At 35.8% G+C, this 17,938-nt stretch overlaps 1 protein-coding gene and 1 pseudogene across 13 annotated transcripts; one reads left to right on the plus strand and one right to left on the minus strand.

Moving 5' to 3' along the window:
* The first annotated feature begins 3,646 nt into the window (after window positions 1–3,646).
* On the plus strand, window positions 3,647–4,541 carry LOC147480192 (basic leucine zipper 43 pseudogene; annotated as a pseudogene). The gene has a single exon (XR_015204685.1). The product of XR_015204685.1 is annotated as a basic leucine zipper 43 pseudogene (transcript).
* A 4,049-nt stretch (window positions 4,542–8,590) lies between these two features.
* Window positions 8,591–17,735, minus strand: LOC147480193 (Pentatricopeptide repeat (PPR) superfamily protein). 12 transcript variants are annotated; one of them, XM_086577279.1, is made up of 4 exons: window positions 14,306–17,735; window positions 12,815–12,878; window positions 12,331–12,429; window positions 8,591–9,242 (listed from the first exon to the last, which is right to left on the minus strand). In XM_086577279.1, exon 1 carries the CDS (start codon window positions 17,390–17,392, stop codon window positions 14,495–14,497), a length of 2,898 nt encoding a protein of 965 aa, XP_086433405.1. In that variant the 5' UTR covers window positions 17,393–17,735; the 3' UTR covers window positions 8,591–9,242; window positions 12,331–12,429; window positions 12,815–12,878; window positions 14,306–14,494. The 12 variants fall into 12 exon arrangements, with proteins under 12 accessions (XP_086433405.1, XP_086433407.1, XP_086433404.1 ...); XM_086577281.1 differs by lacking the exon at window positions 12,331–12,429 and adding an exon at window positions 12,962–13,213; XM_086577276.1 differs by lacking the exon at window positions 8,591–9,242 and adding an exon at window positions 10,676–12,184.
* Window positions 17,736–17,938: the final 203 nt, after the last annotated feature.

Genomic DNA, 17,938 nt, shown 5'->3' on the forward strand with positions numbered 1-17,938 from the left:
AGCAAATCTGTCTCAAGCCGTTAGTCAACGTATTTGACTAGATTTGACCGATATATATATATATATATATATATATATATATATATATATATATATATATATATATATATATATATTTTTTTTTTTAATTTTTAATTTTTTTTTTTTTTTTTTTTTTAGAAATGAACCAATCCATCATAAGAAATTTAAAAAAAATTCTATGTATTTGGTTCATTTCTAAAAAAATTTAAAAATTTTAAAAAATTAATTTCTACAATATATATTTTAATTTTTTTTATAGAAATGACCGTATTTGGTTCATTTCTAAAAAAATTAATTTCTACGATCAACGTACGGTCAAAATTAAATATATATATCATAGAAACTATTTTAAAAAAAAATTAATGAACCAAATATGGTCATTTCTAAAAAAAAAAACCAAATATAATGAACCAAATACGGTCATTTAGAAATAAACCAAATATAGTCATTTCTAAAAAAAATTAAAATATATATATTGTAGAAATTAATTTTTTAAAAATTTTCAATTTTTTTAGAGATGAACCAAATACATAGATTTTTTTTTTAAAAATTTTGTTTAAATTTCTTATGATGGATTGGTTTATTTCTATATATACATGGATTGGTTTATATATATATATATATATATATATACGGTCAAATCTAGTCAAATACGTTGACTAACGGCTTGAGACAGATTTGCTAACGGAGTGTGACTAAAATCAAAATTTTGAACTTCGTGTGACTAAACTCAAATATGCACTAATATAGTGTGACGTACTACAAAAAGACCCTAATAACAATTAAGATTGTTTTACAAAAAAGCGTTTAACAATTAATCTTAAATCTTACCGGTTTCAAACGATTATAAGACTTCCGGCCTTAACATTCCCATCTTTGAATCCTCATAACTAAAAGCTATAGAACCACTGTAACCTGTTTCAATTCGGCGTGACAGAATTATTGAAGAATTTTCTAATGGTGTGAGTGCTAAGTAAAGTCATTATGATTTAATTAATTCCTTTATCTAATAATTGTAGAAACAAAGAAATGAGGCTTCCCTCAGCCGTTTCTTTGTTTGTGTGATTTGCGTCACAAACAACTGAAACAAGGACTGCAAATTCGATTGAAAGAATTGGCTACGTATAATAAAGACATTTTTAATTCTCTTTTTAGATTAACTTATAAACTTTCCATATTTTTATGTCCTTTCCTTTTCTTTCTTTTTCTCCTATGTCAGCAATTTTTTTTCGATGCATCTATTAACAAAAACCTCCATATTACACATCAATAATACATATCATTCACGAAAGATGTGTTGAATACATATATAACATGCTCCATCAGTCATGGATTATAAATCTGATGCTCCTATAATTCCTGGTGGGATTAATATATGCAAAGTTGCATCTAGAGCAGAGGTCATAGTCGCAAAATTCAGAACTTAACATTCTGTTATATATGATTGCTGGACAAAATAAATCAGGAAAACAAGAATGAAGTGTGAGCATCAAGCTTTAGGCCTAACAACAGGCAGTATGTTGGTACCAACAAAAAAAAAAGGGTTATTTAGGTTTTGGTCATCCTAAATAATAGGTATTTGGGATTTGGTCCGCACTAATCGGTTTATTAGCTTTTGGTCCTCCTAAATCGTTTTGACTAACAATCAACCAAGTTGGCTATTAGTCAAAATAATTTAAGAGGACTAAAGCCTAATAAATCGACTAGTGAGGACTAAACCCCAAATACCAATTATTTAGGAGGACCAAAACCTAAATAATGATGAATTATACTTGAAAGTTGTTTTTTTCTTCACTTATTTTTGGCTAGATTACAAGATGAGGGGTGCATATAAGAAAACGTCCCTTACTCAGTGCAACAGTGAGTTCTTACATTGCTTACCTTAGTGAGCATGGTTAATGCTGAACACCTATTACTTTTAAGAGGGCATGCAACTGAAAGTCTCGTCCTGATTCCATTTTGTGAGTAACTTCATATTTGTTTCATAATTTATCTGTCATATTTATGTCGTTCAACTAAAAGCGTATCATGCAATAGGAAAGACGTGTTTTGATAGTTGGTACTATAAATAAGTTAATAACCATGATTCACGATTAAGTTGTTAATCATTTATAAGAACTAAATGTGTGCTATCTTTTCTACCTAGTACAAACTCTGATCTTATTAGTAAAGTTGTTTCAATTATGGAAAAATCATTTTATCATTAGTCTTTTTAGATTGAATAATTAACTCCAGACAATCATACCAATACAAGTAGACATATAATGTCTTCGATAAATATTTAAGTAGGTAGACTAGCCAATCAATGAACTCTCCCTAATACAACTTTAGACATATATAACTGCTACAACTGAAGAGATCAATTGAGGGACATAAATATGACATATAAGTTATGGAATAGATATGAAGTTACTCACAATGTGGAATCAGGACAAGAGTTTTCAGTTGCATGCCCTCTTAAAAGTAATAGGTGTTATTCAGCATTAACCATGATCACTAATTAAGGTAAGCAATGTAAGAACTTATTGCTGCACCGAGTAAGAGCATCTCCAATAGGGAGTGTAAAATTACACCTCCACCTAGGTGCCATTAGAATTTTACAACTCTAATTGCTAATTATTGTATAGCCCATAAATATCCACTTTCTATTGTTCCCAACGGAGAAGTGTAAAAAAAAATTGATTTTAAACTCGGACAACACTTGAAGAGGGACATCATTTCAAGTATCATCCAAGTTTAAAATTTTAAAATTGTGACTTTAGAAATATATAGGGACGTCACTTCATTTCTTTTGTTCAGACGTGTGTTCAAGTGTCGCCTGGGCTATTTATCAACTGATAGTGAGATGTGGAATTCCCCACCTACGGTTTAGCACCCCCATTGGATAGAGTTTTTTGACATTTGGAGTGTAAACTTTCCACTCTATACGATTTACACCCCCCATTGGAGATGCTCTAAGGGACACTCCCTTCCCTTGTAATCTAGTAAACAATAAGTGAAGAAAGAAACAACTTTCAAGTATAATTCATCATTTTTAAGGTTTTGGTCCTCCTAAATAATTGGTTTTTGAGGTTTGGTCTGCACTAATCAATTTATTAAGCTTTGGTCTTCCTAAATCATTTTGACTAACGGCATGTGACTGTTAGGAGGACCAAAAGCTAATAAACCGATTAGTGTGGACCAAACTCCAAATACCCATTATTTAGGAAGACCAAAACCTAAATAACCCAAAAAAAAAAACAGGCACCATGTTGACTACCACACGTCACTGATGAATCTTAAAAATTAGGATTAACTAGTATTACCCCCACTAGATGAGCCAATTAAGATTTCCCCCACTAGAGATGGGAAATTAGGGTCTCTCCCTAAATACAAAAAAAAAAAAGTCAATTTGGGCTGACCGTGTTTTTTTTGTGTGTATTGGGAGAGGAGACCCTAATTGTCCATCTAGTGTGGGGGATCCTAATTGCTCAATTAGTGGGGGATAACACTAACTAACCCTAAAAATTAAAACAACAATAACATCCATACTTACACATACAATGGCATGAGGCCATGCCGCCATGGGATAATTTGATGGATATCTGTGTCTGCTCTTTAAGAAACTCTCTACTGTCAATCAAGTTGCCAAACGTGGGCCACTTTCTCTTAGCCTTTTGCACCTATAAAACACCTCCACTCCTCTGGCCTCCCCCTTCCCTCAGAAGACACTGCCACTCTTCTCCTCACCAAAACTACTGGTACTTCAACTTCTTCTTCAAAACTCTATTACTCGAAAAAAAAAATTCCAACCATGCAGCAAACTGAGGTGGCTGGTTTTGGGTACATAGCACCTCCAGACCCAAACCTATACTCAATTTACATGCAGAACAACTCACCCACCTTCCCAATTAGTGCATTCTTAAGGCCTTCAACTCTTTATCATACTCCTATTCAGGTCAATGAATTTGCCCATCAACCATGTTTAAGCAACAACTCAACATCCGATGAGGCAGAGGAGCAGCAACTGAGCATTATTGTCGAGAGGAAGCAGAGAAGAATGATATCTAATAGAGAATCTGCCCGTCGGTCAAGAATGCGAAAGCAAAAACACCTAGATGAGTTATGGTCACAGGTTGTTCGGCTCAGAACTGAAAATCGCCATCTCATTGATAAGCTGAACCATGTGACAGACAGCCACGACAAAGTTCTACAAGAGAACAACCGCCTTAGAGAAGAAACTTCAGAACTTCGCCAAATTCTGAGTGATATGCAACTTGATAATTCTTACGATGCTCTCAGAGAACTGGAAGTGCCTTGCAACACAGCTCATATCCGAGCTGAACTGACAAGCCAATCTATCTCTAGCTCCGTAGATTTGCTTCACTGCTGATTTTACTTGTGTTTTTATCATTTTAACCTTGCTCTTCATTGTCAATCTTTTTCTTCTTCCTGTACGGAGTTGATCTGTAGTTGACTTCACTTGTACTTCATGAGATGAAAGTAAACCATGCAATAACAGCTTTGAAGCATCTATTTTAGGGTTAGTTAGTGTTACCCCCACTAGACGAAGAGCTAATTAGGATTCCCTTCCTAAATACACACAAAAAACAATACGGTCAAACTAAGTTGACTCTTTTTTTTTTTTGTAGGAGACCCAAATTTCCCCATCTAAGAGGGGGAAAATCCTAATTGGCTCATCTAGTGGGGGTAATACTAGTTACAAGACCAATTTTGAGCCAAAATCACGGTAGAGGACAACCTATTTTAGAAACCACTCACAAAACCAAATTCCATGTTTTAATCACTTACGGACCCAGTCTTTTAATTAAAATAACCCTCAAGGACAAAATAAATTGGCCCAGTTTTTTATTTTTTATTTTATTTCCCCTTTTACCCTTATGTTAATAAAACAAAACTACGAGAGAAAAAACCCAAAAGGCCAAAACTCCTTCTTCTCCAACCAACCAGACCCTTTTTAGACGATAATAACACCTCCTTGCGAAGAATAACCCTTTTTATACGATAATATCAATGGCTAATTATCAAACAAAGCTAGAGATGGCAGCACCAAACTAATTATCAAACAAAATAGTGTTCATAGCCCCAATAGGTATGGACACTTATTATTCATAGCTAATATTTATAATTGGGGGTATGAACAATCAATGTTCATAGCTAATGTGAATAACTTATTCAAATTTGGGTAAAAGTGATATCCAAAGGTGATGATGGTTCGATTCCACCAAGATCCTCTAAAATTTTAATGTTAATCAAACAATGATTGTTCATTTTTTACTGTTAAACACGTATTGTTCATACCTACTTTAAGTATGAACACATATTATTCATATCTGTTTTGGAAATAAACATTTATTGTTTATATCTACTTTGGGTTAATGTTTTTTTGTTGGTATGAACACGTATTTTTCATATCTGTTTTGGATATGAATAATCAATGTTCATATATGTTTTGGATATGAACATTTATTGTTCATATATGTTTTGGGTATGAACAATCAATATTCATATTTGTTTTGGGTTCATATTTTTTTTTAAGTAGGTATGAACAATTAATGTTCATATATATTTTGGATATGAACATTTATTGTTTATATATGTTTTGGGTATGAACAATCAATATTCATATCTGTTTTGGGTTCATATTTTTTTTAAGTAGGTATGAACAATCAATGTTCATATATGTTTTGGGTATGAGCATTTATTGTTCATATATATTTTGGGTATGAACAATCAATGTTCATGTCTGTTTTGGATATGAACATTTATTATTCATATATGTTTTGGGTATGAATAATCAATGTTCATGTTTGTTTTGGGTATGAACATTTATTGTTCATATATGTTTTGGGTATGAACAATCAATGTTCATATCTGTTTTGGGTAAGGGTGGAATTTGAGCCGAAGACTTGGAGCTCGGCTTGGGCTTGACTCGTTTAAGCTCGGCTCGAGCTCGCTCGTTTACTATATGAGTCAAGCTCGAGCTCAAATAAAAGCTCGTGTAACAAATGAGCTTGATGAAGCTCGGCTCGTTTAGTTCAAATAGCATATTTATAATGTAAAATAACCGAGGGCTCTGAGCTTCGGCTTGGCTTCGTTCGTTTAAGCTCGGCTCGAGCTCACTCGTTTAACTATATGAGCCGAGCTCGAGCTCAATTTAAAGCTCGTGTAATTAGCGAGCCGAGCTTGAGCATGGTAAAGCTCGACTTGTTTAGCTCGAATTTCACCCTTAGTTTTGGGTTCATATTTTTTGAGTATGAACACGGATTGTTTATACTTAAAGAAGGTATAAGAAGGTATGAACAATCAATGTTCATATCTGTTTTGAGTGTGAACATTTATTGTTCATATCTGTTTTGTTCATACCTATTGTTCATAACTAATGTTCATAATTTGGGGTATGAACAGTTATTGTTCATATCTGTTTTGGGTTCATGTTTTCATAACCACAATCAATGTTCATAACTGGTGTTCAGCATGAGTAGGTTTGTTGATTGTTCATACCTATTGTGGGTATGAATAATCAATGTTCATAACTGGATCAATGTTCATACATGGATAGGTATGAACAATGCTTGTTCATAGCTCAAATAGGTATGAACACTCATTGTTCATAGCTAATGTTCATAATTGGGGGTATGAACAATCAATGTTCATAGCTATTGTTCATACATGGATAGGTATGAACAATCAATCATTGTTCATACCTATTGTGGGGTATGAACAATCAATGTTCATAATCGGGTTGTTTTAGTTGGGTTGGGCCGTTTATTTTTTTTCTTCAGGGGTATACTTGACCTTTCATCTATCCAAGCCGTTCTTATTTCACGTCAAGAGTAAACTTGAGCTTTCATCCACCCGGTCCTTGTGAGTAATTACAAAAATAACGTGTCCTCTAGAGTTTCTCTTTCGGCCGATTTGTCTTCTAGAGTCGCTCCCTATACTAGTTAACCCTCTATTTTAACCATGGACCAAAATATCACCGATATATATCGGTATTTTGGTACACCGACATCGATATTTCCGACATATATCCACCGAATATAAAACCCTTTTTTTCCGATATATATCAGAATTTCCGATATAAAATTTTATATCGCCGATATAATCGATATATCCGATATTTACGATATATCGGTTGACTTTTTGACCATTTTTTAATATAAATCTGATATTTTCAATATATTTCCGATATATCCGATATTTATGATATTTTAAATAGTTTGGACTGGTCACCAAAAAAATAGATATATCCAATATATCCAATATATATCGGTTTTTGGGTACACCAATATATTGATCGATATCGATATTTTGGGCCTTGATTTTAACTAAGTCAGATAGAATGTCAGCTAAGAAGACATAAAATTTATAGCTGTCTTTCTGATTTAAACTCTACTTCGTTCTGTTTATTCCCTAGCTAGTTCTCCTCTTTGCCAAATGAACATCAACTGCCTCGTAGGACAAGAACATGGGCGAATAGTTTCGAACTCCTTTTGCTGATTATTCTGATGACTCTACCTGCCAAAATCATTATGTAGTCACCTGAAACATGGATGGTAAAAAGGGAAAAACATACCAAGCTTTGATTTGAAAGTAAATGAATATTATACAGAATAATAAATAATTCAGCCAGGTGTACTAAAACAGAGAGAGTGACATGTGAAGAGGGTGCCCCTGGAAATACTTGCATTTACTTTGAGGGGAGGCTTCATGGTCCCTCCAAAGTTGGACGTAACATGAGTTGATGGTTTGCTGGTAATGGTGGTGGTGGTAGTGCACAGTGGCACAAGAAGCTCAAACATTTGAAAAGGCATTCCACTAAAACCAAAAGTACTGTACCCAACCTTTTGTGAGGGCATCAATGCCCGTCTTAAAATGGTTTAGCTGATCTCAACCTGTTCCCCTCCGTTTTGGATGGATTTGAGTAGCTTGTCCTTCCCTGCTAGGGTTATAGTACATTATCCACTATTGCTTCAAAATATCTTACGAAATATAGCAGGATTTGTACTCTATATTGAAACTGAAAGTCTAACTAGCTAGTAAATATTTTTTACAATCATGGAAATGGGAACCTTCAGAGTTTACTGGAAACGTTTTACACGGGAATCTCCTTGAACAGCTGCTCAAAGTGACAACACATCCTAGGCTCCACATAACATAAAACTTCTCTTTTGACTGGATGGCAACCAACTGCTGCCAATTTATCGTTCTGAAGAAGTGGATGCACTCATACTATCCAACTTTCTTTTCTTAATTTCTTGTCTTCTCTCCCCACCATCACCTTCACAAGACGTAAGTATATTCGGGGAAATATATCTTCATAGTTTTCTTTGAAATAGTCTAGGTCTCTAGGATGAGAAGCTAGTTCTGATTTTTAAGATGTACTTCTGCTAAGAAAAAACATTGGGTTAACTAGTATTACTCCCCCACTAGATGAGCCAATTAGGATTTCACACCCACACCCACACCCACACCCACACCCAATAGGAAATTAGGGTCTCTCCCACATTTTGGAGGAGGGTAACACTAGTTAACCCAAAAACATTTTATAGATAAAAATGATAAATAAACACTTAACAACACATTTTATATTAATTTTTAGATCCAGAAATTACAATAAAACTGGAAAGTGTAGAATAACATAAAATCCCCATATATTCTAGAGTATCTTCTAGAATATAATGATATATGCTAACTGCCATCTTATAGAATATATCATATATTGCAGCTTTATCTTGTAGAATATAAATGATATATTCTAACAGTTTTATTGTGCTAACAGCCACTTAAATTTTAGGAGAAGACAACGGCACAATCTTTCTTTCACCAATATCCCACCAACCGGGACCGTTCCCTATGATAATTACTCCTCTAGTCCATTGCAATCAATAAGTCATTGTCAACCATCAACAGTATGAATTGAGATTCCAACGTTCAAGTAAGAATCACTTCTGGCCCATTAGAATTGAACACTAAGGTCAAATAATATTCCTATCAAACCAGGGGAGGCTTTACGACCTACCACCAAATACTTGCAGGTTTCAAATTTCCACTACATCCAGTCTCAACAACTCGACATTCTTTCATGAAGAGACCAATACACCACTATCCTCTGAAGCATTACGAAAACCCACTAAATCTGCTGGTGAACCATAATAATTCTATCCTTCAACCATGGTGTAGCTTCAGACCAAAACGGTCTATCCTTCAAACCAGATCTGCTGGTGAACAACGGATCATTAACTATGTCTCAATTTTAATTCCATTGCACAGAAAAACACATTGGACAAAAAGATGAACTATACATTATACAATCTTTATCAGCTTTAACAGAAGAGTAAGTTTTGGGAGCTAAGAAACATCTACTGTATATTAGCAAATAAAATATAGCAGAGAAAAACTCCTTTGATGTATTTATTGACCAATTAGACATTTCCAACATATTATACCTAATTTGAACAAGGTTTAGCAACTATATAGTGTTGCACACGCAAAAGCATGTTGGCATACGAAATTTTAATTCCTATTTAATAAGTCTGTAGCTTTGAGTCTGATACAGGAAGCATTCCAAATTGCAAAGTTTCTACAATTTAACTCAGAATCTAACTTTAGACAGAACATAGTATTCAAAAAAACTTTGTAAATCAAGAACAATAAATAGATGACATAATGTAGGGAACACTAATGAAGGGAAAACTTTCAGCATATACATCATTGTTGTCCCAATCATCTTGATGATGACTGTGGGAATCCAAGATAATAATAAGTACCTAAGAGACTTGAAAAATGGACGACATCAATCGATAACTTGGCCAAATTGCAATTTATTTATATGAGCTAATGTAGAATTGTTATTGTTACAGTTTGCTCCATTCCTCACTGCCACCTTGAACTTTTGATGAAAGTGATCCAGGAGGATTTACTAAAGAAAATGAAGCAAATCACTACAAATGGGAATAGGAAGTTCAAAAATCAATGTTCAGGCAAAGGACTTCAAACTAGAAAAACTGTTTAGACCAGTTAAAACTGCCTCAACAGTTCGAATTGACAGTTTCAGTTAGACCAGTTCTGCTTTTCAGACAGTTTTACTGGCCGGCAGGAGATTTGTTTTTAAGCTTCTACTTTGGTACCTTTTGACTCGAACTCCAACTGTAATCCAAATGTAAGCTGTTTGTATGTAGAGAAACTCTACAACAACAGAACAACTATATATCTGCACTGCAACCTCTTTGTGAGGGCAATGAGTGATTTTAATGTAGATTTTATTGGCGGAAGCTTCAGTTTAATTGAATCTACACTTTAATTGAAACATAATTAAAAGACGACCTAAAAATCACTCTTTTATTGAATCTCTCAATCACAAATCACAGAAAACATAAACCAATAGGAACACGACATGTGTCCAACTAACTAATGGACTCAACCATGGACTTGGACTCAACTAAGGGGCTCACGCCCATAACATGTAGAGGGAACATAGGCGCACACCTATGACACTGACAGACTCGACTAATGTTCTACATCACTCTCCCCAACCGAAAAAAATTCGTCATCGAATTTCTAATCAACAAAAACTTCAGGTAAAGAGAACCATGTCCACAAGCTTTAGGAAATCGGCCAATACCCCAGCTGAAAGGAATCTGACCATGAATTTTTCTTTTGTAGCAATTTTCCTAGCTTAAAATCAGTAACCCACAACATGCTCTTGCACATAGATTATGAAAACAATAACCAGAAGATGCACTAAAATATTTCGGTACCAATGGCTCATCTTGAAAGCTTGTAACTTCACCAACATATGTGACTTTCTTTAAGAAAATTCAAATCTGCAATCGTGCTTTTTTGAAAAACAAATCACTTCGTTTGTCAAAATGAGTCACAAAATTTTTCCAAATCAGATCTTCGTACTTATCAAAAAGAGACTCATCTTCATACTTATCAAAGATTGGTGGAGCACCTAATAGGGGGGCTTCAACACCTGCCGGCAGCCGAGCGGCGCCATCATTGAGGGGTACACCTCACGTTCCTCATTGAGAGGAGGTTCCCTGTTGGTGTTATCTTTCATGCCAACTCTGTTCTCTCCGTTGTTTTCTGGATCTGTAGGTGCAAAAGGGTTCAGAAGAGGAATTGAACCATCAACTTGAGATGCATCATCAGTACTAGCCACTGAACCATTATTCTGTGGTGGTGGAGGTGGTTATTGCATCTCTCTTTGGACTGTAAACTTTGCTTCCATCAGGTTCTGGAACATCTGTGTCATGTTCTTCATGTTTTCTTCTAAACGAGACATGCGAGTATCCATGGATGGAGGACGACCTCGAGTTGCTTTGTGATTCATCATAACAATACAAAAAAAATTGACTTTTCGAGAAAAAAAAAAAAAAATCGCCGTGAACAATAACCTGGGTGAATAGTGACACAGTGAATAATGCCCGATGAACAGTGTTTCACAAACAATGTTTTCGATGAACAGTACCGTAAATAGTAACCCCTGGAATTAATTTGCTCCGATACCAAATAATATAGATCTTACTGGTGGAAGCTTTAGTTTAATTGAATCTACACTTTAATTGAAACACAATTAAAAGCGACCTAAAAATCACTATTTTATTGAATCTCTTAATCACAAATCACAAATCACACACATAAACACAACTACTAAAACCCTAACTACAAGTCCGTTATTTAAAGTAAACTTAGAAAGCATAAACCAATAGGAACACGACATGTGTCCAACTAACTAATGGACTCAACCATGGGCTTGGACTCAACTAAGGGGCTCACGCCCATAACATGTAGAGGGAACATATATGCACACCTATGACACTAACAGACTCGACTAATGTTCTATATCAGATTTAGGGAGTAAGTTGTAATAATATTTATTGACTTGACAATAAGAAATTGAGGATATTATGCTTCTTTATGGGAATACATTCCTAGTCCAATAATATCATCACTCTGGGGGATCACTCATCAGGCCAAACTTTATTTTAAAACCCTTTTCAACATTTTCAATTTTGTTTTTTATATAATACCAAAATTTGAGCAATACAGATACTAGTTTTCCCATTATTGTTGACGATTTTATCCAAATTTTATAGACTTGGACCAATTTTTTTGGTATTTACCATTCCCAACATAGATCCATCCAGGATGTCTGCAAAAGCAGAAGCAATTGTAAACAGCAACAGAAATACTAAGAAAAGAATAGTGCAATAAGCAAAGCACATGTCCCACAAGTGGCAAAACAAATATCCAGCTTTGGAACCAACAAATACAGAACAAATAGTTAAAGTTACATACTGGTGCTGCATAATTTTCATATGACAGTATTTTGCTCTATAGCACTTGGAGCAAGGAATTCTCTTAAGTGCCTGCGCACCATGCACGGTATGTTTTCACCTGAATTCGAGGAAAGTGAATCTTGAGCATCGTTTAATTTAGGATAACTTTCCTGTGTATACTGGGAAGGCGCTTAGGGAAATCTTGCTTCTATGCTCAATTAAGCAATTTTTCTCTAATCCTACATGTACAGAGGTCAACCTACAATGCTTATAAGTAATAACAGTTCATTATACCATGGAAACTGTGATTCTTTAATTTCATAACTGGGGATGAACCGAAAGGCAACCCTGGGCTACAAATAAATGAAAATTTGTGACTCGAGTTGAGAAACAATTCTTACAGCTCAGTTATCTTAGCTCAATTAGTTAATTTTCTGAATAATTAGACATGAACTCACAGGTGTCACTCCCACTTCACAAATTAATAGAGAAAAATAAATTACCTGGTACAGAATCATTGTTGCAGGGGATTTATACAAGAGAAGTCGTATCCCAGCATTGTATCACCTACGAAACACATTAAACTAGTTTTAATTGTCAGAATCCATTATATCGATAGATGTAAAGGGAATATATATAAGAAAGTTTACACATGATGTAGCTCACTCGGCGCCATGCCGCCATCTCTAAGGACCTCATCTAATGCGTCTCTAGATGGTTCATTCAGTAACTGTCGTATGTCAAGTCAATCTTACATGTCATAAAACGGAGAACCAATTCATGAATACGAATTGACCTAAAAGATGAAACTGATATTCAGGCCCTTCTCTCTCCATATTTGTCTTCGAGTTTAGTGCGTTTCCGGTGAATCATAAACCCACCCATTTGATATATGACTTACACTAAAATATAGAACAACGAGAAAGTGATTAAAACTTGGACAACTCAAGACGGATAAGTCAAGGGGAACAACAGTTAATCCATCTAATTCAAGAAACTAAGTGTATGAAACCTCAGTGTCCACTGTGGTTGCATTAACGGAGAAACAACAGGCACAGATTTAAGATGCTGAATGCATGGTAGGTACTGAGATAAAATGCACTGGTACATTACTACGTCATGAAAAGGATTTATTTACAAATTTAAATAGAAAAAGATGATAAAGGAAGAATCCTTAGGTCCCTAAATGGATGTAAAGGGACGGTCAGATTCTGATACCTAGATATGTGGCCTATGTATGGATGTTGCATACATGAGAGTGACTGTGAGCAAGAATCTAAATACCAAAGTCGCAGTATATATCAGGTTCCACACATCCCAATATGCATCAGCAATCTATTGGGTATTTGAACCCGGTAAACCATTGAAGAACAGGGAACATCAGTTACTTTAGTCAAATATGGACATACTCAATTAGGTCTCCTGGAAACCAATACATATCGGACATATATTCGATATTATGGAGCATGACTGCAAGAACCTTGCATGGAGTTCCCTCTTTTACTGTAAAGGCCATGTCGGGAGTGAACGCCAACCAGTCAACGACAAAACATGTAGGGCTTTTGCAGGTCAACCAGTCAACGGCCATAGATGTAGGGCCTTTGCAGTTTGATGTTGGTAAGTGGTAACCAATTAATGTAATCAAAGAAGATGTAAGATGCCTGGCCAAGTTAAAATTCAAGGAAATGCTCATGGCATCTGAACGAGATCAAAGCTTTAGGAACTAGTTTAACCAAATAACATATATGCAGTATCTTTTGAAGTCAAAAGAGAAAAATTTCGTCACAATCAATAAAAGAAAGACGGGGAATTAAAAGTTAATAAAGCAATACCGTCAAAGAAAAAGGTAACATGGTTAGTCAATTTGCAGTTTGATAAAGTAGTAGACTAATGCTAAATGTCATACAGTAATGGTACAACCAGAGTCTGAGATCTCATTCTAATGGTACAAAAACAGAACATCACATTCATCTTTAGTGGTTGATGAGGCTTACCATTGGTCTATAAGAAGTTAGACCTGACAATGTTGTGAAACAAAAATGTTATATCTTCCAACAAGCCAGAGTCCAGTGAAATTTGATCCATGACCCACCAAAGAGAACGATAGCAATACTATAATAAGTCTTCTCTATTTTCTACGATCCTGCTTAACACCAAAATGAGAAACCTTTCACCATTCTCAACTACCAGTAATCTCCACATGAACAAATTCCAGCACTAAAATGGTGGAAGCGTTTGTTGTCTCTTACAATAATGTCCCTGTGCACAACCTTAGACACCAACTTGGCTGCATTATGACAGTCCGCACACATGCGAAGATTCTTGCAAATCCTCACCGTCATACCTTTAGTCGTTTTCAAAAGACCAAAAGCAATTGCAAGTTTCTCACTGTGTCCACGTAATATATCAGCCTTCTCCTGTTCATCCAAATCATGTAAAACTGAGCCTGTATCAGGTACATATCCAATTTCACCTATCTTGTGTTCCAATTCTTGCCACATTTGTCGTATTTCTTCTGAATCTGGAAGTGTTTTATCACCTACTATGAAGTTATAAATTTTACCTTCAACCTCAATCCAACTACATCCAATATCCTTCTTCAGGCCCATCTCCTTCATCCTTCCTCTTACCCTTCTTACATCTTCCCACCTCCCTGCCTTTGCAAACAAGTTAGAGACTAACACATAGTTCTCTGCTTTATAAGGCTCCAAGTCCAGTAGTATCTCAGAAACCTTTTGTCCCAAAACCACATCGCCATGAGTTTTACAAGAACTGAGCAGTGCTCCCCAAATTCCTGCATCAGGCTTCTCTGGCATCTCCTCCAAAAGATTCAGAGCATGGTTCAAGTGCCCGGCTCGACCAAGCATGTCAACCATGCATGCATAATGCTCGAGTTTTGGCTCAATATAGTTCTTTGTCCGCATCTCTGAGAAGTACTTCAGACCCTCTCCAACTAAGCCTGAGTGACTACATGCCATCAGAAGGCTGATGAAAGTAAATGCATCAGGTTTTAATCCTTCACTTTGCATCCTCTCAAAAAGTTCTATTGCATCTTTTCCACGTCCATGAACTCCATACCCTGCAATCATCACCGTCCATGAAACCATGTCTTTCTCCCTTAACCTGCCAAAGACTCTCCAAGATTGCTCAATGCAACCGCTTTTAGCATACATGTCTATGATTGAACTACTTACAAATGCATCTTCAGTGAGCTCTGCTTTTAAAGCAAAGCAGTGGATTTCTTTTCCAAGACGAAGAGCTGCTAACTGTGCACAAGCTGATAACACACTAACTACAGCTATTTCAAGAGGTTGAAGTCGAACGCATTGCATTCGTCGGAAAAGATCGATTGCTTTATCTGGGAACCCATTCTGAGAGAACCCAGCAATCATAGCATTCCAACAAACCAGATTTTTATCCCGCATCCCATCAAAAAATGCCTTTGCACACAATGGTTTCCCACATTGAATGTAGAGGGAAAGAAGTGAAACTCCAATAAATAAGTCCATATCCAAGCCTTTTCTTAGCACAAAACCATGAATAGCTCTGCCATCCCTCAGTGACTGCAGGTGCCCACAAGCTAAAAGTAGGCTACCAATGCTAAACCAGTCAGGCTCTAAGCCCGAATATGTCATTTTGAGGAATAAATCAATTCCCTTTCTAGGATCTCCATTCTGTGCATATCCTCCAATGAGTGCATTCCAAGAGCTAACTGTTTTGATATCCATGTTGTAAAAGACATTGTCCGAAGAGCTTAGTGACCCACACTTTGCGTAGGCTGAAACAAACGCATTGGCAATCAAATCATCATTTTGAAATCCATTTCTAAATGCATACCCATGAAGCTCCTTCACGCTCAGCAGTTCAGACTTCTCTAAACAGGCAGGCAAGACATTCAGGAGGGTGATCACATTTGCCTTCATTGTCTCCTCCCCCTCCATCTGCATTTTCCGTAGTAAGTCAAATGTTGCATCAACATCTCCTTCTCTTGAATAACCCCCGATCATGACATTCCAAGAAACTACGTTTTTCTTACCATTTTTATCAAAGATGGTTTCGGCATCCGATATGCATCCACATTTCACATACATGTCGACCAGAGCATTAGTTACCATCAGCTCCTGATTCAATCCCAATTTCACAGCCAGCCCATGAATAACCCTTCCCATCTCCAGGTCACCTTTCCCAGCACAAACAGGTAATATCGTCACCAAAGTCGCACTATCTGGTTTCATACAGTCATCACCAACCATCATCTCTCTAAAAGCAAACAAACTATCTTCCACGAACCCACTTTCCGAAAACCCAAAAATCATCGCATTCCATGAAACCAAATTCCTCTCAGACATAAACTCAAACACTCTCACCGCCTCTTCCGCACACCCACACTTCCCATACATTGCAATCAATGCATTACAAACATACGCATCCGAATCCAATCCCATCTTCATAACCATCCCATGCACAACCATTCCCAATTCCAAACTCAATAAGCCCCCACAAGCCTTAACCACACATGGCATAGTATAATTATCAGGTCTAAAATCCGTAACCGTAATCAATTCACAAAACACCAAAACAGCCTCACCCCAAAGCTCATTTCTAGTATACCCACTAATAAGTGCATTCCACTGATACAAATTCTTCCTATTAAGTCCATAAAAAACAAGACGTGAATCTAAAGGTGACCCACACATTGCATACATTGTAATAACACGTGTATTAATAACACAATCATCATTAAAATGTTTAGAGTTGGATACCAGTTCATGTACTTTACGACCAAGTTCAAGATCCTTCCTTTTCCCACAAACTTGTAACATAGTACTAATTGCATCACCATTGTTGGGGTTGTTGTTTTGAATGAGGTGTAGTGCTTCATTTAAGTTACCAGTTTCACAAAGATGGTCTATTGTTTGAGATAATGAGATGTTGTTGTTGTTATTGTTATAAGTTTGAGTGGGAAGAGAAAGTGATGATGAGGCTTTTAATGAAGGAGAAGAGGTTTTGGGGATGGGTCTGTTTTTGGGTTTGTGATTGTGGTGGAATGAGAGTGGAGAAGAAGGTGTGGCCATTGCCATTTTTATATTTTTGTTAGACGGTTGAGAAACAGTTGTGGATTAGTTAGTTCTGTTTTATGCTGGTAATTAATCGCCAGAATCTGGTATTACCGTTGAGGAGTGCTTGAAACTATGGTATTGCATGAAGAACGAATTTGGGTTTGAAAATTACAAAAGACGTAGATGGGTTTCTTTGCAATCTTTCAATTTTTTTTTTTCTTCTCCGTGTTTAATTTAAAAATTAAGTTAACAAATTCTTGAATCATGTAAACTAGATTCATCTATAAAGATTCAGCTATACAGAAACAAGAAACCTCTTTATAGCATTCCATATCCAAGCGAGAGTTTTTCACTTCCACGTAGTCTCAATTTTTTTTTTTCTTCTCCGTGTTTAATTTAAAAATTAAGTTAACAAATTCTTGAATCATGTAAACTAGATTCATCTATAAAGATTAAGCTATACAGAAACAAGAAACCTCTTTATAGCATTCCATATCCAAGCGAGAGTTTTTCACTTCCAGGTAGTCTCAATTTCCTTTATTTCGGTGAAAAGCAAAGTAAGGCTGT

Source organism: Coptis chinensis, chromosome 8 (genome assembly GCF_015680905.1).
Source record: "Coptis chinensis isolate HL-2020 chromosome 8, ASM1568090v1, whole genome shotgun sequence".
Taxonomy (NCBI): domain Eukaryota; kingdom Viridiplantae; phylum Streptophyta; class Magnoliopsida; order Ranunculales; family Ranunculaceae; genus Coptis; species Coptis chinensis.